Raw genomic sequence first — 23,198 nt, 5'->3', positions numbered from 1 at the left:
CGGTAAAATGAGCCAATTATTAACCTAGCTCGGTTGTTGAATGTAACCTTCATCCATAATAATTCACACGAACTATCCACTTCTATTGCACTACAGGATAAACTACCACTAACAGCGACAAACATGCCACCGCCGGTTGCATGCAATCTATCCTTTCTAAACACCGTTTGTGCCTTTCTAAAAATTTCGGCACAATTTATCTCTGGCGTCAGCCAGCTTTCCGTACCTATAACGATTTCAGCTTCGGTGTTTCTATCAGCGCTTGAAGTTCCGGTACTTCACCAATGCAACTTCGACAGTTTACAATTACAATACCGATTGCTGCTTGGTCCCCGCATGTCCTGACTTTGCCCCGCACCCTTTGAGGCTGTTGCCCTTTCTGTACTTGCCAGAGACCATCTAACCTAAAAAAACCGCCCAGTCCACGCCACACAACCCCTGCTACCCGCGTAGCCGCTTGTTGCGTGTAGTGGACTCCTGACCTATCCAGCGGAACCCGAAACCCCACCACCCTATGGCGCAAGTCGAGCAATCTGCAGCCCACACGGTCGCAGAACCATCTCAGCCTCTGATTCACTCCCTGTTGCTGAAGCGCACCCATATTCAAAATCTCGAATATTTGGGTTTCATCTTAATTTGCTGATATTTGATGATGGCAGTCGCCAAAATGGCTTAGTAAATATAGAAATTTAATAAGTGATCTAGACGGTTTTATTCATAAAATATTCATAACGTTTGTGGACCTAGACAAGAACATAATTTCTTTATTAACTTCCAAATTCAGAACGGTGAAGAGTATTCTCATGTACTGGATGGATGCAGAGGCACACAGGAGACTCTTACCGGCTCGATGGTGTGTAGGCTGGTGGCGACTAAGGCATCCTCCAGGTCCTTCCAGCGGCTGTGCGCCAGGAAGCGGAAGCGCCTCAGGATTTCTGCCAGGAAGACCTTGAGCTGCAGACGGGCGTACTGGGTGCCCACGCATCTGCGTGCGCCCACCCCGAACGGCAGGTAGCTGCACGCATGCTCCTTCCCTGTGCGGCCGTCCGAGAACCGCGAAGGGTCGAACCTCAGAGGGTCTGGGTGAAACTGTGGCACGCGTTGCGTGATGCCAGGTACCAACAGCACCACGGTGCCCTTAGGGACCAGCACCTGTCCCCTGGGCAGCTGAAGGTCCTCCGAGGCCACCCGGGAGATCACGGGGACTGTCGGGTATAAGCGCAGCGTCTCCAGTGGAAGTAAGGTTTTCATTCTATTCCGACCACAACTTGAGGGAAAAAAACTCTTTGGCTTGGTAGTAGAACAGATGTTTAACAATAGGTATGTTAAACATACACTTAGGTGACAAAAGTCATGGGATAGCGATTCGCACATACGTCATATGCTGGTAGTATCATGGACTTGCCGGCCGGAGTGGCAGTGCGGTTCTAGGCGCTACAGTCTGGAGCCGAGCGACCGCTACACTCGCAGATTCGAATCCTGCCTCGGGCATGGATGTGTGTGATGTCCTTAGGTTAGTTAGGTTTAACTAGTTCTAAGTTCTAGGGACTAATGACCTCAGATGTTAAGTCCCATACTGCTCAGAGCCATATCGTGCATTTAAGGTATAAAAGGGCAGTGCATTGGTGCAGTTGTCATTTGTACTAATGTGATTCATGTTTGAAGGTTATGGCCTCACAACGAGGATTAACAGACTTTGAATGCGGAGTGGTAGTTGGAGCTAACGCCTGGGACATTCCATTTTGGAAATGGATAGGGAATCCAATATTCCGAGTTCCACAGCGTCACGAGTGTCGTGAGAACACCAACTTCACTTAACAAGCAGAGCAGCGGCGTTTGCGTCCAGTTATCAGTGCTAACAGAAAAGCAACACTGCGTGAAATAACTGCAGAAATCAGTGCAGAACGTACGACGAATGTATCCGTTAGGACAATGGGGCGAAATTTGGCGTTAATGGGGTGTGCCAGCAGACGGCTGAAGTGAGTGCCATTGCTAGCAGTTCGTGCACAGAATCCTGCACCTGCTATGCTTTCTCAGTTAAGGTCGGATACTGAGCCAGCATGGCTCACCATTACTGTAGGGGAGTTCCACGACTTGTCGTGTCAATGGCACGTCGAGGTGCTGCACTACTCTAGGCAAAAGGAGGTCCGACACGATATTAGGAGGCTTACCATGGCTTCTGTCGCCTCAGAATATAGACAGTCAGTAGATTACGTGGTGAAATTCGGGAGATTTTTTGAAGGTACGTTTAGCCCGATACCTGCAGGTAGTCTCTGGTCGACTGATGGACAGAAGCAGCTATAGTAGGCACTCAGAAGAACGCCTGTGAGGGGTGATATGGGGGTTGGGGCACAACTGTCCTTCCCGTCGCTGTCGTCTACCCCACAGATGCCCATGGTCGGTGTTGCTCGCAGTATAAAATATGTCCCCTTCATCGCCCCCATGCTCGATGTGTCACTGTGTTTGCCTCTCATTTTCTGTACCTGTTCATGCAATAGCTCCATACTTAGCAATCATATAATCTGAAGAGCCAAAGAAACTGGTACACATCCCTAATATCGTGTAGGACCCGCGAGCACGCAGAAGTGGAGCAACGCGACGTGGAATGGACTCGACTAATGTCTGACGTAGTGCTCGACGGAATTAACACCATGAACCCTGCAGGGATGTCCGTAAATCCGTAAGAGTACGACGGGGTGGACATCTATTCTGAACAGCACGTTGCAAGAGATCCCAGGTATGCTCAATAATGTTCATGTCTGGAGAGTTGGTGGGGATAGGAAGTGTTTAAACTCAGAATAGTGTTCCTGGAGGCACAGCAATTATGGACGTATAGGGTGTCGCATTGTCTCGATGGAATTGCCCGTTGGAATGCACAATGGACATGAATGGATGCAGGTGATCAGACAGGATGCTTACGTACATGTCATCTGTCATATGGTATCACTCCAACGGCATATGCCCCACACCATTACAGAGCTTCCACCAGCTTCAACAGTACCCTGCTGACATACAGGGTCCATGGATTCATGAGTGTCTCCGCACCGCTACACGTCAATCTGCTCGATACAATTTTAAACGAGACGCGTCCGACCAGGAACATGTTTCCAGTGATTAACAGTCCAATGTCGATGTTGACGAACCAAGGCGAGGCGTAAAGCTTGGTGTCATGCAGTCAGTGAGGATACACGAGTGGACCTTCGGCTCCAAAAGCCCATATCGATGATGTTTCGTTTAATGGCTCGCATGCTGACGCTTGTTGATGCCCTAGCATTGAAATCTGCAGCAATCTACGCAAGGGTTGCACTTCTGCCACGCTGACCGATTGTCTTCAGTCGTCGTTGTTCCCATTCTTGCAGGGTCTTTTTCCGGCCGCAGCGATGTTCGAGATTTGATGTTTTACCAGATTCCTGCTTTTCACGGTCACGGTACACTCGTGCAATTGTGGTACGGGAAAATCCCCACTTCATTGCTACCTGACAGATCTGTATCCTATCGCTCGTGCACCGACTACAACATCATGTTCAAACTCACTTAAATCTTGATAACCAGCCGTAGTGGCAGCAACGACCCATCTAACAACTGCGGCAGACACTTGTTGTCTTAAAGAGGAGTTGCCGACCGCAGCGCCGTTTCCTGTCTGTTTACATATCTCCTTATTAGAATACGGATGCCTATACCAGATTCTTTAGTACTTCAGTGTACAACCGCTCGCTCGACGAAAAATCCGTTCCCAAAGACAGGAAAGTTGCACAGGCCACACAAACATTCAAGAAAGGTAGTAGGAGTAATCAACTAAATTGCAAGTCCATGTCATTAACATCGATGCAGCGGGATTTTTGAACATTTATTATGTTCGAACATTATGAATTACCTTGAAGACATCCGTCTATTGACACAGAGTCAAGACGGATTTAGAAAACATCGTTCTTGTGATACGTAACTAGCTCTTTACTCACCTAAAGTGTTGAGTGCTATTGACAAGATATTTAAAATTGGTTTCGTGTTTCTAGATTATCAGAAGGCTTTAGACACTGTACCACACAAGCAACTTGTAGTCAATTTGCGTACTTTTGGCTATCGTGTCAGTTGTTTGACTGGATTCGTGATTTCCTGTCAGAGAGGTCATAGTTCGTAGTAGTTGACGGAAAGTCATCGTGTAAAACAGAAGTGATTTCTAGCGTTCCCCAAACTGCTGTTACAGGCGCTCTGCTGTTCCTCATTTATATGAACGATTTAGAAAACAATCCTAACAGTCATCTTAGGTTATTTGCAGATGATGCTGTCATTCATCGCCTAGTAAAGTCATCAGAAGATCAAAACAAATTGCAAAAAAATTTAGAAAAGATATCTGTATGCTGCAAAAATTTCAATTGACCCTAAATAATGAAAAGTGAGGTCAACCACGTGAGTGCTAAAAAAAAAATCCACTGAACTTCGGTTAGACGATAAATCAGTCAAATCTAAAGGCCGTAAATTCAACTATGATAAATGATATGGGAAAAATTTGATGGTGCTGATTTATCAAATTATGCAGATATACTATTTCATTCAAGTATTTTTTCAAGGATTATACTTTGTATGAATATGATAAATTCACAAGAAAGTAGTTAGCACTGATACAGCCGCTTTATCTTTATTTGATGTTGAGTGCAATAAACAATCATAATTAGTTCTTAAGGTAATAAATATATTAAAAGACACTGCAAAAACTAGAAAATTTTACATTTTCCTAGCAAAAATTTCTTCTACAAGATGCAGAAATATGAAACCTGAATTTCCCTACAGATGGTGCTAGCTGTCAGTGTAGGGCCCGTGAGACCACGTCTGTAGCGCCATCTGCTTTCTATAACGGCTGACGACGAATGTCTACATACAGTAACCAAAGTTCCATACATTGGTATCTGTTACAAACCCATAAACATGTCGACTTTCGTGCCTCCGATCTAAGATCGTGGACAGCATTGGTTTCCTGTTATAATTTGAAGAAAAATGCTGCAGATTCGCATCAAATGCTTGTCGAAGCTTTCGGCGAACATGCTCTTGGGAAAACACAGTGTTTCGAGTGGTTCAAAAAATTCAAAAGTAGTGATTTTGGTATGAGAAACGACAATGGCGGGAAACCACCGAAAAAGCTGGAAGACAACGAATTGCAGGACTTATTGGATGAATTGCAGGACTTATTGGATAAAGATGGTACTCAAACTCAACAGAAACTCGCGTAACAAATCATTGTAACTAAGAAAGCCGTTTCTCTTCTGTTGAAAGCTATGGGAAAGGTGCAGAAGGTGGAAAAATGGATTCCACATGAACTGAAAGAAAGACAGCAAGAAATTTGAAAGACCACTGGTGAAATGCTGCTCGACAGATACAAAAGAAAGTCATTGCTCCATCGAATAGTGACAGATGATGAAAAATGGATATACTTTGAGAATCCTAAGAGTCGTAAATCATTGGTGAATCCAGGAAGCCATCGACATCCACTGATCTGTACTTGGTGGGGTCAGAAGTGTGCCATCTATTATGAGCTGCTAAAACCTGGTAAGACCGTTAATACTGATTGCTACCAAGAGCAAATGATCGATTTACAACAAGCACTACGTGAAAAACCACTGGGATATGAAAAAGACAACACAAAGTCATATTGCTCCATGATAACGCCCCATAACACACAGCAAAACGGGTCAGGGATACGATCGAGGCATTCAGTTGGGAAATACTAGGGCATGCAGCTTATCCTCCAGACTTGGCCCCTTCCGATTGTCATCTGTTTGCATCACTGGGACACGCTTTCGCTGAACAATGCTTCAGTTTTTATGAAAATGTCCCACTGACTGGTTCAATTAAATAGAAGAACTGCTTTTTTGTGGGGTGGCATTTAGTCTGCCGGTGAGATATGTATAAATAGCAATGGAGATTATTTTGAATAAAATATTGTTTATCAGTTTCAATCAGCAGATGTGTAATTATTGCAACAAAATTCCGGTTTCATACTTCTACACCTGGTATATAAATGGAGCAGGTTCAATACAAACTGTCTCAATATTGCAAATTGATAATTTTACTTCACAGAAATATACAAAACGTAATTATAGGACAAATGAGTGTCATACAAAAGTATTCCACAGTAAATGAATTCCTTGTATGTGTGTGTTTCAATATATTATTATAAAAATCGCTTGCTATGAATTCCAAGTGAAGAACCTTTGAAGATTTTGTTGGTGATGAAAAATTATGAACAACAGACTGAGACCAATAACACACAAAAATGTGTTGATTTTTAGAAGATTAAAGAAATAGAATGGTTTTAATTAGATCCATCACGTAAAGACAAACATACAAGTAGATGTAAGAAATGTATATGAGAATATTTCAAAAATAAGAAATTTGGGTGATCCTTTATTAAAACTTCTTAATAATTTTCTTAATACAGAATGGCGCACATAAAACCGGCCATAACCGGAATGCGAATGCGTGTGAGTAGCATTACTAGCATGTCAGTTTCTGTGCCACCTTCCAACAGCAGTAGAATGTGAGTATTTCATACGGAAAGTAGTCGTTATAAACCATGTACTTCATTGTCATGCCTTACTCCATTGAAGAAAATGTGTTCATTGTTGAAGAGAGTGTGCGGTCTGAATCCATTGAAGTTGTTTGTGACACTTTTCATGAAAAATTTCCTGAAAGTAATATTCCTGCAAAATCAACGATTGAGGATCTAGTGAGAAAGTGGCGTTCAACAGGCAGTGTTATTAATTCAAAGAGAAATAAGGCACTGACTATACTTACACCTGAAGTTGTGGCAAACTTGACAGCACACATTGAAAGAAATCCCTACAAGTCAACATGACGATTATTACAGCAATGTGGAATATCTCACAGGTCATGTCAATGCATCCTTCATGGCTTAAAACTGAAACCTTACCATGTGAGAATTGTTCGCAAATAAATGAAGTGGACAAAGGTAAGCATACACATTACTGTATTTGGTTGCTGGAAAATGTCGCTGGAGGACATCTGTTCCTCATTTATTCGACAGATGGAGCTTGGTTCTATCTGACAGGTTACATTAATTCACAAAACACAAGACACTGGGTTACAGAGAATCGCCATAGCATACTGCAAAAGCCATTACACGATTTAAAAATTGGTGCATGGTGCGCTGTATCTGGTAACAGAATTACCAGGCCATTGTTCTTCAATGAAACTGTCAACACATATGTTAACATGCAACTCTACAATGAATTTTTGGCTCTGTTAACTCCAAAAGAAAAATGTTGTGCATATTTCCAGCAAGATGGGGCAACTTCTCATTCTTTGGATTTGTCCTTAGCTCATATACAGACTGATTTTACAGAAGAGAGGACCATTAGTAAGGACTTGTGGCCACCCCACTCTCCCGACTTGTAACCATGTGACTTTTACCTCTGGGGATTTCTAAAGGCTAGAGTCTACCGCAACAATTCCAGAGCACTCGACACATTAAAAAACAAAATATGTGAAGAAATTTCGAACATCCCTCAAAGAGTACTGAAAAGTGTTTTCCTTAACATGCTTTGACATGGACAAGTTTTCTTGGATGTTGGTGGAGAACGTTTTCAACACAGACTTTAAATTCCTTTCTAAACTATTCTTATTAAAATAATAAAAGTAAATCTGTTACTGAAACTGTTAATTACATAGTAATAATGAAACTGCACAATAAAATGTATTAAAGCGATGATGTACATTGATTTTCTTCATTCATATTACTTTCAGCGCAAGGGCCAGTTTTATGTTCGCCACTCTGTCTTTAATAAGGGACTAACAAGGAACAAATCGATTTCCCAACTTTGTGATTATGAGAGATGAAATAATGATTAATTACCACAGTTTAAGTAAAGGTGAATTAATTGATTTAATTATATCACATAATTTACCTACTTGTACAAAGACTATCAATAATATGATGGTAGTTTAATTCAAAAGGAGAGCTATAAATCTTTGAATTAGAAGCTAAGGTAATTTAAAAATTCAGAAATAATTTAATTAATTTGCAAGGTTTTTCATTTCATCAATAATTAATCCAAAAGACTAAAACAGACCAAAACATATACGTGGTATAAAGTATTTTTGCAGATGTGATGATGATGATGTTTGAAAAAACTTGAACACTGAGTCCAAAAAAAATAGTGAGACCAGATTAAATTTATTCAGTAGTAAGCTATTTCAGCAAGAAACAGAGAACAAATCATGGTAAAACAGTTATCTGAGATTAAAGAAATAATGCAAATTTAATGAAAACTTTAAAGCTTTGTCTGTTGACTATAAAAGAGTCTTTAACTATAGTAATATTAGTAAACTGAGAAAACAGACTATATAATGAAAGAATTACATGGTAGAAGTAGCTAAAAAGAGAAGTAATTTTAGAAAAGGAGATAAGTTAAATAACAGCAAATCCAAAAGTGTTCAGTTGTATTTATACAGATTATGATGCAGCAAATAATATTAAACAATCTGTTCAAGTTTTATGCAATAAAATCAGAGATATATTAAGATCTGATGAGTATTGATTAGCGAAAAGTACATTTAATATTCAGATGTTAACAATTCCAAAAGGCAGCAAATGTAAGAAAATAATAAATTACTTCAATGAAAAAAAGACGAAAAATGTGTTATAAGAATTAATAATAGTGATAACTTATGTTGTCCTGGAGCAATAATAGTTGCTTTAATGTGTCACACAGATGTTATCTTGAGCAGAGAACTAACAACTGGAGAAATTAAGAAAATGGAGAAGGAGATAAGTATAAATTACAAAATGAGTAAACCAGATTATTATATAAAAAATTAAGCAAATACAACAAAGAAGGGTTAACTCTAGTTGATATTAAAAATGTTGAGCAACTATTGGGTATTCAAATAAATGTTGTATGTACTGATAATTTTAACTCAGTTATCTCTTGCTGCACCAAACTTGCAACAATTTCCATGTTACTAACAGTATGTCAGCATTCTTAGGATGATCACATTTCTGTGATAAATTTAACAAAATGTATATGAAGAAGGAACAACATAAAGGTAAGATAGAAAAATATATGCATATTATTCAATTGTACAGAACACAGTACTGTGGAAAATAAGATATATTGTTGAAAATGTAGCACATAATGTTATAATGAATAATGCTTAAATAGTCAACAAGAAGTCTGTGATACAGCTTGTAAATGTGAAGAATGTAAAATAACTTATTTGGGATCTAAAGAACACATATGTGACTTTGAAAAATGTAATCTAGAAGTAGAAATTTAAAGTCATCATTGTTCAACACAATACAAAATATACAAAAAGGTGGTGTATGTGGATTAAAATGTATGGTCAAAGATTGACAAAAATGTTTAAAATAGTTGTAATATCAATGGAGAATACATAAATACTATATTATTGGGTGTACAATAATGTAGTAACAGAAAACAGTTGAAGTGTTGTAAAAAAGGATCCCCAAAGAGAATTCCGTGTACCTATACTGAAAAATACATGTGGTTTGATTATGAAACTGAAGAAGAAACAAGAAAAATATCCCAAATCTCACAATTTTAATGGTGATACTTTTTGTAAATTTAAAATAAATGATGACTTCTGTAGGTGGATGACATCTAGTTAACATAATGATTATACATTTATAGCTCATTATGCTAAAGATTATGATTTACAATTTATTCAGAAGTACCGTGTTGAATATACAATAAAGCTATACATTATCTACAGAGGAACTTAATGTTATTGGAGATAAACAATTACTCCTAAAATTGTAGATAGCAGCAATTTTATACAAGGAAAACTTATTGAACTCCAGAAACATTTGATTTGAAATAATTAAATAAAGTTTGTCTTCTACATTTCTTCAACACATAGGAAAATGAAAATTACAAAGGACCGATTCCTGATATCAAAAATTATTGTGCTGATAGTATGAAACCAAAAGATAAAGAAATATTGATAAAATGGCTTAGCCATAGGGAAAGAAAATTATATACTCAGTATGAAAAATGAAATTAATGAATACTGTAATTCTGATGTAGATATGTTAAGAAAAGGTTATTTACAACAAAGAGAACAATTCCTAGAAGTAGCTAACATATATCCATCCTGTTATTTAACGACTGCTGGAGTTTCTATGGCTGTATGCAGATATAAATATTTACCTGTTGAAAAAATTTCTGTACTGGACAAGGGACAAGAGGAAAATTATACTAAAGAATCTATATTTACTATCAAAAACAGTCTTGATCACAATTTATTTATTACAGTGATTGGTTTCAATCACTACTGTGGTCATCTTCAGACCAATGAGTAAGGACCTCCTTCTGCTGGAGAATCAGTGATTCTCCAGCAGAAGGAGGTCCTTACTCATTGGTCTGAAGATGAGCACAATAGTGGTTGAAACCAGTCACCGTAGTAATTAAATTGTAATCAAATCTGTTTTTGACAGTAAATATTCGTAACACTTTGATCTCTGTACACTCCTACAATGTATTCAAAAGTAAAGAATCTATAGCTTAGATAAACAGTTTAAACAATAATACCATTCTACTTGCTCTTAATGGCTGGATCTAATTCGATGGATTTGATAAAGAAACCAATACTGTTTATCAACACTGTAGCTGCGTTTTGCAAAAGTTTTAACACTGAAACAGTTAACAACAAAAATCGAGAATCAGTGGATGATCTATATCAAAAGCCATTAACAAGAAGTACATAAATACAAAATTCAGAATCTAATTTACCAAAGATGTGGGAATGTAATTGAATTAACTTAGCAGAGCATAAAAGTTTAAGAAATTAAAACAGTTGTGTGAAGTTGTCAAATCACTAAATCCAAGATGGGACTTTTATAGTGGTCATACAAATACAATAAAATCAAGAGCTAAAGCTGATAATGTTAATACAAGAATAAGATATATTGATGTGAGTAGTCTCTACCCAACTCTACAATATTATCATTGTTATCCTGTAGGTCATCCATTATAAATATAAAATCCAAGATGTTATTGTAAAAATGGCTATGGGCTTATAAAATGTAAAGAAGTGGCACCTAGAGAATTGTATCATCCTGTTTTATCTGTGTGAAAGAAGATTGATAAAAATGAATAACTGTTGTTTTCTTTTTGTGTAAAATACGCAGGAGGAAAAATAAATAAATATAATCATAATGATGATAAAATAAGTTTTACTGGAAATTGGACAACTGACAAAATAAATAAATGTACAGAAAAAGGATATAAAATTTGAGATACCTATGAAGTATGGAGTTTTAGAAATGTAGGGAACCTATTGTTTAAAAATTATATGATCCTCTGTATGAAAATAAAATTAATAACCAGCCCCAAAGGGTTTGAAACTAATAAGTTGTATGTGACTACGTAGGCTTTCCCGGCGTAATAAGTCTTGAAAGTCTTTTCAGGTTTGCTGCCGGATCCTAAAATCAACTTGACTCGATATTTCGGCGATCCAACTGTTCGCCATCTTCACGAAATGCTGCTTCTGCTGATGAGTCCCGCTGAGAACTGACGCAAGATTGCTATTCGACGTCCTATATAGGCCACCGTTCAGTACACGGCGCATGCGCCGCCCATCACGGTTTCTGACTTCCAAAACAGGGAGGTGGCGCCGCCCTTAGTGAAACACTGCTGGCAACGATATATCGCAATCAAGGCCGCATCGAAGAACGTTCAGTTTTGATGCGAGATAATACAGGATTCCACGTTTTGCTAAGAGGAAACCCATTGTCCCTGTTGATTAAATTATCAGCCAACCTAATTTCGATCGCCTCTTTATACACACTATTCCAAAAACCGGAAATGTTGGCAATTACAACAGTTTCCTCAAATTTCATTTTATGTCTCTCATTCAGGCAGTGTTCTGCTACGGCTGATTTTTCCGGCTGTTGTAGCCTTGTGTGACGGCGATGTTCCACACACCTGTCATTCACTGTGCGAATAGAACGGCCAACGTAAGTTTTCCCACGTTGACACGGGATTTTGTACACCCCAGGTTTCTTAAGTCCCAAATCATCCTTCACAGAGCCGAGCACAGCCCTAATATTAGAGGGTGGACAGAACACACTCTAAATGTTAAAACTCCTTAAAATTCGTCCAATCTTAAACGATAAGCCTCCAGCATAAGGAAGAAAGGCCACAGATCTATGTTCCTCTTCGGACACCTCCGGAGACGGTCCAAATTCCATAGCCCGACGAATCTGTTTCTCGGTGTATCCATTTTCCTTAAAAACAGTCATGAAATGCTCAAGTTCTTGGGTTAAGCTGTCTGCGTCGGAAATGGCTGACCTCGTCATGTGCTGACCTCCACGTATTTTTTATTTAACGGTAACATTTTTGAACAGAATGATGGAGTGGCTATGGGTAGTCCTTTGTCACCCATAGTCGCCAATTTATTTATGGAGGACTTCGAGGCTATGGCACTGAGGACTTCAGCTTTGCAACCAACGTGCTTCTGGAGATACGTGGACGATACCTTCTTCGTATGGCCGCATGGACGTGATGCTCTTAACAGGTTTTTGGACCACTTCAACTGTCTTCATCCCCGTATCAAATTTACTATGGAGGTTGAAAATGATGGGATGCTTCGATTTTTAGACGTAAGGGTTTATAAAAAACCAGATGGAAATTTGGGACACAGCGTTCACCGAAAGCCGACACACACAGATTTGTATCTGCACCCTAAGAGTTGTCATCCACCACACCAACGTAGTGGCGTCCTTAGGACTTTGGTACGGAGAGCATATGCCATTTTCGAATGCAGACAGCTTAACCCAAGAACTTGAGCATTTCATGACTGTTTTTAAGGAAAATGGATACACCGAGAAACAGATTCGTCGGGCTATGGAATTTGGACCATCTCCGGAGGTGTCCGAAGAGGAACATAGATCTGTGGCCTTTCTTCCTTATGCTGGAGGCTTATCGTTTAAGATTGGACGAATTTTAAGGAGTTTTAACATTAAGAGTGTGTTCCGTCCACCCTCTAAGATTAGGGCTCTGCTCGGCTCTGTGAAGGATGATTTGGGACTTAAGAAACCTGGGGTGTACAAAATCCCGTGTCAATGTGGGAAAGCTTACGTTGGCTGTTCTATTCGCACAGTGAATGACAGGTGTGTGGAACATCGCCGTCACACAAGGCTACAACAGCCGGAAAAATCAGCCGTAGCAGAACACTGCCTGAATGAGAGACATAAAATGAAATTTGAGGAAACTGTTGTAATTGCCAACATTTCCGGTTTTTAGAATAGTGTGTATAAAGAGGCGATCGAAATTAGGTTGGCTGATAATTTAATCAACAGGGACAATGGGTTTCCTCTTAGCAAACGTGGAATCCTGTATTATCTCGCATCAAAACTGAACGTTCTTCGATGCGGCCTTGATTGCGATATATCGTTGCCAGCAGTGTTTCACTAAGGGCGGCGCCACCTCCCTGTTTTGGAAGTCAGAAACCGTGATGGGCGGCGCATGCGCCGTGTACTGAACGGTGGCCTATATAGGACGTCGAATTGCAATCTTGCGTCAGTTCTCAGCGGGACTCATCAGCAGAAGCAGCATTTCCTGAAGATGGCGAACAGTTGGATCGCCGAAATATCGAGTCAAGTTGATTTTAGGATCCGGCAGCAAACCCGAAAAGACTTTCAAGAATAATAAGTTGTATATAAAATACATAAGAGAAAAAATATATATTGACTTAGATAGTGATAAGAAAAAAGAAAATACAGGAAAATGAGCTGTTGCTATTCATAAATTCATTTTGTGGAAAATTTGGGCAACAACAAAACATGAACAAAATTGAGTATGTCACAGATTTACAACAATTTTGTGAGATAGTGTTGGATGATCGATTAAATAGTATAGATACAAATTTGACTATGCTTCAAGTGAAGTATAGTTTCAAGGATTATTATGTGGAAAGTAACACAGCTACACACACTTACATAGCTGCATTCACTATATCAGTTATATGATTGTATGACATGTTAGATAAACTCAGAAAACTTTTATATATTTTGATGCAGGCAGTATAGTATATGTTGATAATGGTGAAAATACTGTGGAAATGGGTTGTATGCTAGATGAATGGATCAATGAATTACGAATTAACTGGGTTAGTGGTTGGGCTTCAACTGTGCCTAAAAGTTACTAATTTGAGAACATTCATAAAAACATAGTGATGAAAATAAAGGGATTCACTTTAAACTGTAAGGGTATTCGAAAAATGAATGATAAAATTCAGAATGAAGTGAAAGAAAAGATACAATTGGATTACAACCAAATAATTATATCTGTGAATACTAAAATTTCATAAGCAAAACAGTTTAGAAAGAATTCTCATTTCAGTGTAATAAAAGAATAGTTCCAGAAATTTACAATACAGTGCCATATGGATTTTAAATTTTATTAATACATTTTTAGTCTAACATAAATAAATGGGAGCCTTATTGAAGAAGCTCAACAGACAATACTAATTTGTTTGAAAAGATTACTGAACTAGAAGTAAATATCTTATGTGACATTACTGATTGTGAGTATTCGAATACTAGACACAAAAATAGAATATGCTTCGAATGGAATAATGAATTTAAAATTATTTAGGCAGACAGATTTTTGAATTTCATTACTGGCTGAGATTTTTCTGTTTTTTGAAGGAGCGAATATTAAACTGAGATATAAAGGAATGAAGAAACTTAATGAACTTCATGATCTAGAATTTTTGCTTTAAATACTTTGATTTTTTCACAGTAATGTCATGGGGGATGGCCAGCCCCACTGAATCTGTTACATCAAAAGCATTTTTAAAAATTAATTCTAGTGTACTCAAAATGCTCATTATTTTCAAATGAAATTTTATTTCATTTTATATACATTCTAATTAGATCCAGTAACTTGTAGTGCACTCAAAATTGTCTTGGATTTTTACATTTATTACTAAGTGTGTATGTCGAGATCACTTGGCATATTTCTACTGCACATGCCTTATTACAAATTAATTAATTATATTATATTACAGTGTTCTATATCTATAAAGAGTTTACGTGTTTCATCAAAATCTTTCTACTACAATTATAGTTAATTCATAAAAAAGTATGTGAGATAGAAGCATACTAAGTGTGTACATACCCTCTTACTATTTTCAATTAAACTAAGTTTGTAATAAATACAAGGAACAAAACAGATAAGAATATTATTATAAGTAACCCAAAAGGTGATCATTGTTGCAGGTTTTATTAATTTTATTAAATTTGTGTATAAGTAGCATGATTAAGAAGTGGAAATAGGAAACAAAAACCTCAAAATGAATAAACCTAGATCAGTATTATTATATAAAAATGTTAATTTGTTCTGTCAATTAGGCTGTAATAGCCATTTCAAGAAAAGATTTGTAAAGAAATACATTCTCGTTAAATAATACTGGTAAACACTGTAATTTCAAGACATCCTTAGGAATGAAAGAAAAGCAATGACATTTGGTGAAAAACAACATGGGCAATCAAGAAAAGTGATGCAAAACAAAATAATCGATCATATAGGTCGCTGCATCACATGAGCTGCAACATTTCTTTTGATTATGATAAATATTTAGGAAAAAGACATCAGAATAGAACAATAAAGATAACATTAAATAAAAAGCAACTACAGAAATGCAGCTGAAATTTTATATAAAACTAGGTATTCCATTGCTACTGTATGATTCTGAGACAAGGAAGACGTATATTGGATATTGAGATCAGAAATGAAATTCCTCAGATTAGTTGAACACTGTAAACTAGAACACAAATTAAGAAATGGAGTTACTATAAGTGGGCTTAAATATTTGTAACAAGAGAAAAAAGTGCTACACACAAGCAGAAGTGCACAGAATATGTAAACTGAATGTAAAAAACAGTTATCTTAAAACGATTTTCTGTTCTTCCCTAAAGTTGTAAGGAATATATGTTGGCCCAGGAAAGTATAGAGCTAAGAAATTGAGCTCAGAACAAATTACAAAAAAAGGATATAACATTTGAGATACCTATGAAGTATGGAATTTTAGAAATTTTATTTAATTAGATGATGATAATGATGATGATTTTGCTATGGACTGGATCGAAATGCACACTTGATTCTATGCCACATTCCTATTGCACATATCGTTCTCAGCACAGGATACCACTCATCATCATTATGAGATTTTATCGAAATTCTTGTATTCTCACGAATATAGCTGCCAGAAGGATAATGGGAGGTGCGGTAACAGTTCTCCCATACATTAAAAGATTTTAAAGTGTTTTTCTTTTTCCTCTCTATAACATGACCTTGCGTAATGTTGATTCTCATAGTCTAATAAATGTTGTGTCGCTACCTGCTGGCTGATGCAGAATGTAATGAGACCCTTTTAAAAGTTTGATTTGTGATTCGAAACTAATGAAGTACAAAGAACAAATAATGAGAAAAACTAACAAATAGAAACTATAATAATTTAATGTAAAGACTGTCTGTAAGAAACAATAATAACCAAAGTTAAATAAAAATGGATATAAAATGGTAGTTAAAAGTCAGTGAAGGATTGGATTACATACATCTTACAACTAGCCAATCTCACATCGTCTTCCAGCTATGAAGTAGCTGGCTGGGACAAAGAGGACCAACATAAGAAAAAAGTGGTTTGTTGGAGTGGCATGTAGACTTGTTGTGTCTGTGTTTGGTTATTTGGCGAAATCTAGGTGTTAAGGTGATAAGCGTGAATGACGCAAGTTATGACAAGGTTAATACAAGTCTTGAAATTTTTTAACTAATCTAAACAAATCTTCCCTATGGGAGGACCTGTCAGTCCTTCAGTAGCCAGGTTCAATCTGCTACCATACTGTCGCCCTTACTTCACAGAGTTTAAGGAAAACGTGTAGAAATGCAAAAAAATGGTTCAAATGGCTCTGAGCACTATGGGACTTAACTCCTGAGGTCGTTAGTCCCCTAGAACGTAGAACTACTTAAACCTAACTAACCTAAGGACATAACACACATCCATGCCCAAGGCAGGATTCGAACCTGCGATCGCAGTGGTTGCGTGGCTCCAGACTGTAGCGCCTAGAACCACTCGGGTAGAAATGCACGAGGGTCTGATTGGTATTGTCATGGAGATGATAAAATTATTGAAGATTGGCAACATCGTTATGGAATTTGTAACAACATTTTGGGAAATTTAAATATGATACCTACCCACGGATACCAAACTGGGTAACCAGTTATCGCTCCTCGTTCAAACAGTTACCTCAAGAGCGAGAAACTTGCCACAACCACATATATTAATGATAGCAGTGTTCCAGTCACTGCAGCCAGTGTAGCTGCAGCTCAAAGTTGAGAAAGTGGTTTTGCCTAAGGTTGCAATCGTCAGTCCATCGTAATAGATTTTGGACTTTTCAATATCAGTTACTTTGGGTGCAAAGAAAAATTGTCCACACCTAAATTTTTTGAGTAAAATCTGAAATTTGCTTCACTTTGACAAACTTTAACTTTTCTGGTAAAAATCAACAGTCACAACAGATTCATTGAACAAAATCCACTATGAGGCTGCATGTAAAATTAGTTTCAGGTAAAGTAGATTCCAAACTGAGTTTCATTAGAAGGTGATAGGCTGGTATTAGCTAGGCCCTAGTACTTTGGCAGTATCGCCATCAACATCAAACTAAAGTGAACATCCTAAAATGTGATCCATATGTGGAAACTTAGGCCAATCTCTCCTTTAGTATGCCTTCTGGCACCAGTCTTGCGTAGCAGTAGCTTATGTGGGTGATAGCTCATCTAGATGTTGCTATTTACTGGCACCAGCACCATCGATACCACCACCAGCATCACCACCAACAACAACACCATCACCATCATTACCATCACAAACAAGACTAAGAATGGCAACCACAGCAACACAAAGTGCTGTCCATACGCGAAGCCAATAGCTTAGGCTGGTGTTTACTTGGACCCTAACACACTGACAGCGACGCCAACAACAAGAGAGTGAACTATCTATAACATGAAACACATGTGGAACCTTTGGGGCATTCTCTCATAGCATGCCTTCTCACATCAGTCTTGCATAACAGTATCTTATGTGGGTGATAGCTCATCTAGATGTTACTATTTACTGGCACGACCACCACCAATACTGCCACTATCACCACAACAACCACCACCACTACCATCACGATCAGCACCACTGCCATCACAAACAGCAACAATCAAGTGCTAAAGTTGTTATACACATACCAAAGCTAAGGGATATTATCTTGCACCAAACTTTATCAGCAACACACTTAAGATACAGCACTTCTGTTATGTACATAGTTCCGCGTAGTCAGCGCGTACACAACTTTCCCAATAGAGCGCGCCCCGCTAAGCACAACAGTGCAGGCGCAGCGCTCGTCCGTCTCCGCACTACGAGATGGCGCCGCCTTAGAGACGAACCAAATTCTGCTTCCGCCGATCCACGTATTAATATGTAACGCAGCCAATGAGACTGCTGCTAATGCAGAACCTTTTCTCCTCGTGGATCACACTCGCGCAGTGATATCTGAATGCGCGAGGTATTATAACGAGTGTACAGACCTCCAATTAGTCAGTCTGCATTTGTCTGCACCTGTCTGTACCAGCCTGCATTAGTCTGTACCAGTCTATAGTCAAGTTTCAGTCTGCACCTAAGAAGATTATCATATTCCTGTACATAGCCGTGAAGATAAATGTATAGACACTTTGTCAAGTATCAGAGATATGTGAGAATAAGATTAACGTATCAAGACCAAAGGAACTTCAGATTGTCAATTTTGGTCACCGTCAATCTGCTACTCTAAGCGTGCAAGTGGCATTTCTATCGTCTGACCTAACAGCAGAAGATAAACACGCCACGATAAGACCACGAGACATATTGCTGACACTCGCTTACTTCGTTAGAGCGACAAGTCAAATAATCTGATGGTGTGTGTACCAAAGGTCTTACAGTACGCACACCAAAACTTCATAGGCAACTACACACTTCCAGATTAATATCCAACCCCACCAACCGTTCTGCCATTCCAACCTTCATTAACAATAACAACATAAAAATTGAGTGTTGCTTACAACACTCATAATATCAGCAGAAGGTAGCTCCCTGCAGAATTTTGGTCGATCTTGTTCCTGAACTAAGAAAATCACTTGTCAGTTACTTGTTCTGCTTTCCTTTTTGAGTATAGAGTTGCTACACTACAAGTGCCTTGAGGACTTCCATCATAGCAGTACCTCAGAGTCCCTGTTATCTGTTTGTCATTATCAGTTTGCTGCACATGTACATAAGGCTCCCACATTGTTGTCTGGATTACCTTAACTCTGTTACACATGCAATTACATATGGATCGAGTAGTAATGGCTACTCTAGCCCTGTTTGACGACATGCAGTGTACTCTGTTGAGGCAAAAATAAAAAAATAAAATGAAATCGCATCACAATGCGCCATGAGTATTGTTTAACCTCGTTGTCAGCTGGTCCTAAGCACTCTGGCACCACCACCAACAGCAACCACCTGCAGTAAACTCTATACTAAACTCTGCCCCAACAGGCCATGAAGGCCCAATGGTACTGACCGGCCACCATGTCATCCTTAGCCCACAGGCATCACTGGATGCGGATATGGAAGGGCATATGGTCAGCACACTGCTCTCCCAAATGTATGTCAGTTTACGGACTGGTTGGTCATCCATTCAAGTGCTAGCCAAGCCCGACACCACTTATCTTCAGTGAACTGGGGTGGAAAAAGTGTTACTACTGTTGCAAGGCCGCTGGCAACCACCTACAGTGAACAATGTAAGATTTGGGGTTATAGTGTAGCGTGCATCACGACTACTACCTTGGGGCACAGCAGCTTGCTAGTCACAGTTCACCTAGGTGTTCCTATCCAATACCACAAGCACTACAGTCATCACTAGCACCATTATCACAAATACTACCAAGGCCGACACTTACGAGAACCAGCTAAATTGTAGTATTTCAGCTGCATGTGGATCATTGGGGATATCCTTTCAGCACCCCTGATGCTTGCAGGTGTGAGTCACAGAAGATACTAAGTGATAATCCACCTCACTAGTGCTGTACCATCTAATATCGCCACCTTAGTAACAATATTCCAATCCCAAAGAAAGAATATGTTGACAGATGTGAAAATTACCGAACTATCAGTTTACTAAGTCACAGCTGCAAAATACTAACACGAATTCTTTACAGACGAATGGAAAAACTAGTAGAAGCCGACCTCGGGGAAGATCAGTTTGGATTCCGTAGAAATGTGAACACGTGAGGCAATACTGACCCTACGACTTATCTTAGAAGCTAGATTAAGGAAAGGCAAACATACGTTTCTAGCATTTGTAGACTTAGAGAAAGCTTTTGACAATGTTGACTGGAATAATCTCTTTCAAATTCTGAAGGTGGCAGGGGTAAAATACAGGGAGCGAAAAGCTATTTACAATTTGTACAGAAACCAGATGGCACTTATAAGAGTCGACGGACATCAAAGGGAAGCAGTGGTTGGGAAGGGAGTGAGACAGGTTTGTAGCCTGTCCCCAATGTTATTCAATCTCTATATTGAGCAAGCAGTGAAGGAATCAAAAGAAAAATTCGGAGTAGGTGTTAAAATCCATGGAGAAGAAATAAAAACTTTAAGGTTCGCCGATGACATTGTAATTCTGTCAGAGACAGCAAAGGACTTGGAAGAGCAGCTGAATGGAATGGACAGTGTCTTGAAAGGAGGATATAAGATGAACATCAACAAAAGCAAGGCGAGGATAATGGAATGTAGTCGAATTAAGTCGGGTGATGCTGAGGGAATTAGATTATGAAATGAGATACTTAAAGTAGTAAAGGAGTTTTCCTATTTGGGGAGCAAAATAACTGATGATGGTGGAAGCAGAGAGGATATAAAATGTAGACTGTCAATGGCAAGGAAAGCATTTCTGAAGAAGAGAAATTTGTTAACATCGAGTATAGATTTGAGTGTCAGGAAGTCGTTTCTGAAAGTATTTGTATGGAGTGTAGCCATGTATGGAAGTGAAACATGGATAGTAAATAGTTTGGACAAGAAGAGAATAGAAGCTTTCGAAATGTGGTGCTACAGAAGAATGCTGAAGATTAGATGGGTGGATCACATAACTAATGAGGAAGTACTGAATAGAATTGGGGAGAAGAGGAGCTTGTGATACAACTTGACTAGCAGAATGGATCGGTTGGTAGGACGTGTTCTGAGGCATCAAAGGATCACCAATTTGATATTGTAGGGCAGCGTGGAGGGTAAAAAACGTAGAGGGAAACCAAGAGATGAATACACCAAACAGATACAGAAGAATGTAGGTTGCAGTAGGTACTGGGAGATGAAGAAGCTTGCACAGGATAGAGTAGCATGGAGAGCTGCATCAAACCAGTCTCAGGACTGAAGACCACAACAACAACAACAATAACAATATAAACAGTCACCTCTATGTATGTCGCCTCTATGTATGTTGATGCATATATGGAGCACTGGGGACATTCTCCATAGCACACTTTGTGACCACGCCCAGTATGCAGTTGGTGGCAAGCTCACCTTGATGATGTTCTCCAGCACCCTAAGACTGTGTAGGTCTGCAAGGCTGACAGCCCGCAAGTAGTCATCCCCCTCGCCGAAGACGTGCCTCAGCTCTTCGTGGGCTGCCTCCTGCCACTCTGGGTGGAGGGCCAGCACCGCGAGCACGAAGCTGATAGACACAGCCACTGTCTCGGTGACGGCCATTATTACGTTCATAAGCTGCAAAGCGTTTCAGTTAGACTAGCTCACACACGCACTGCCCATTCTCTAGATGCACGGCAAGGAATAGCTTTGTATAGCAAATAGAGGAGGCACTAGGAGCCAAAATCTACACATGCACAAGGACAGAGGAAAATCATAAAATGAATCCCTTATTCGAGATTTACTTTTAAACTGTAAGTTGTCGGTTCCTATGGTACGAGAGTTGTTCAATAAATAAGCCCCAAATATTTTCCAAGGGTCTGTAAATACAGAAAAGTTTTTGTACTTGCTTGAAATTTGAAGTTTCTTCTGCATGTATGCAAGGTTTTGAAAAGTTCGACAAATGGAATTGACACAGCGACCTAAAAAATAGTGTTATTGCAAGACACTCGTTATGAGCAATGTTCTATAATTGAATTCCTGGTTGGAGGAAAAGGAACTGTTGTGAACTTTCACAAACGGATTTTTGATAGTGAGAGACTAATGCGAAGGTAATAATGATTTAGTTCATAGGAGAAGTCTCGGGCGATGGGTAAGGGAGAGCAGAAAGTAAGCTTCTTCAGCAGCCATGTTTAGAACGTCCACTCACCATCACTGCATCCGACGTGGTGAATAGCGCAGATGCTACTATGTGAGAATTGGCAGTCTGTATTCAGTGCCAGAGACTCATGGCTATTCAATGGTTTGCTCAAGACGGGACCTGTGAATAGCCATAAAAAACCATAAGATTAAAGGAAAGAAAAGTCATTTAATGTGAGCTGTTGGAGAATAATGATTCCAATCACAGACCTAGGGTGCCTAAATTTGAGCCATAAACAAAAAGGCAATCATTAGAGTGGGAAAATCAGCAGTTACCCATAAAAAAGAAATTTGAGACAGTTCCCTCTGCCGACCGGTGTGGCCGAGCGGTTCTAGGCGCTTCAGTCCGGAACCACGCGACTAATACGGTCGCAGGTTCGAATCCTGCCTCGAGCATGGGTGTGTGTGATGTCCGTAGATTAGTTAGGTTTAAGTAGTTCTAAGTTCTAGGGGACTGATGACCTCAGATGTTAAGTCCCATAGTGCTCAGAGCCATTTGAACCATTTGAACAGTTCCCTCTACTGGCAAAGTCTTGATGACAGTCTTTTGAATAGCGTTGGTGTGTTGCCGAAAGCGTTAACCAATACTTCATAGGCCTAAGTGCATACCTTGAATAAACTCAAGAACTATTTCCGACGTTTTGATCTGACAAGAACCCGAAATAAATCTTGATCTGATAATACATGTCCGCACACAAGCTCACAACTCGGGGAATACATCACCATAATGTGTTGGACATCATTGCCTCATCTATCCTGCAGTCGAGACCTTGGACTTCCATATATTTGGGCCACAAAAGGATTCTCTAAATGCGACACAC

At 39.1% G+C, this 23,198-nt stretch overlaps 1 protein-coding gene across 1 annotated transcript; it reads right to left on the bottom strand.

Annotated features, from left to right (window-relative positions):
* Positions 1-801: 801 nt before the first annotated feature.
* On the bottom strand, positions 802-21,801 carry LOC126424562 (cytochrome P450 4g1-like). Its single transcript, XM_050087308.1, has 2 exons — positions 21,616-21,801; positions 802-1,227 (listed from the first exon to the last, which is right to left on the bottom strand). The coding sequence occupies exons 1-2, from the start codon at positions 21,799-21,801 to the stop codon at positions 802-804; spliced, it is 612 nt and encodes a 203-aa protein (XP_049943265.1).
* Positions 21,802-23,198: the final 1,397 nt, after the last annotated feature.

Source organism: Schistocerca serialis, chromosome 10 (genome assembly GCF_023864345.2).
Source record: "Schistocerca serialis cubense isolate TAMUIC-IGC-003099 chromosome 10, iqSchSeri2.2, whole genome shotgun sequence".
NCBI classification, from domain to species: Eukaryota; Metazoa; Arthropoda; class Insecta; order Orthoptera; family Acrididae; genus Schistocerca; species Schistocerca serialis.
The sequence above is the reverse complement of the archived record's forward strand: the minus strand, read 5'-3'. Positions and strand labels throughout refer to the sequence as shown.

Bases quoted from the DNA above. Each gene is read 5' to 3' on its own strand.
- LOC126424562 (XM_050087308.1), bottom strand. From the start codon at position 21,801: ATGGCCGTCACCGAGACAGTGGCTGTGTCTATCAGCTTCGTGCTCGCG. The intron at 1,228-21,615 runs GTGAGCTTGCCA...CTTCCACTGGAG, and splicing joins TGCTGGAGAACATCATCAAG to ACGCTGCGCTTATACCCGAC.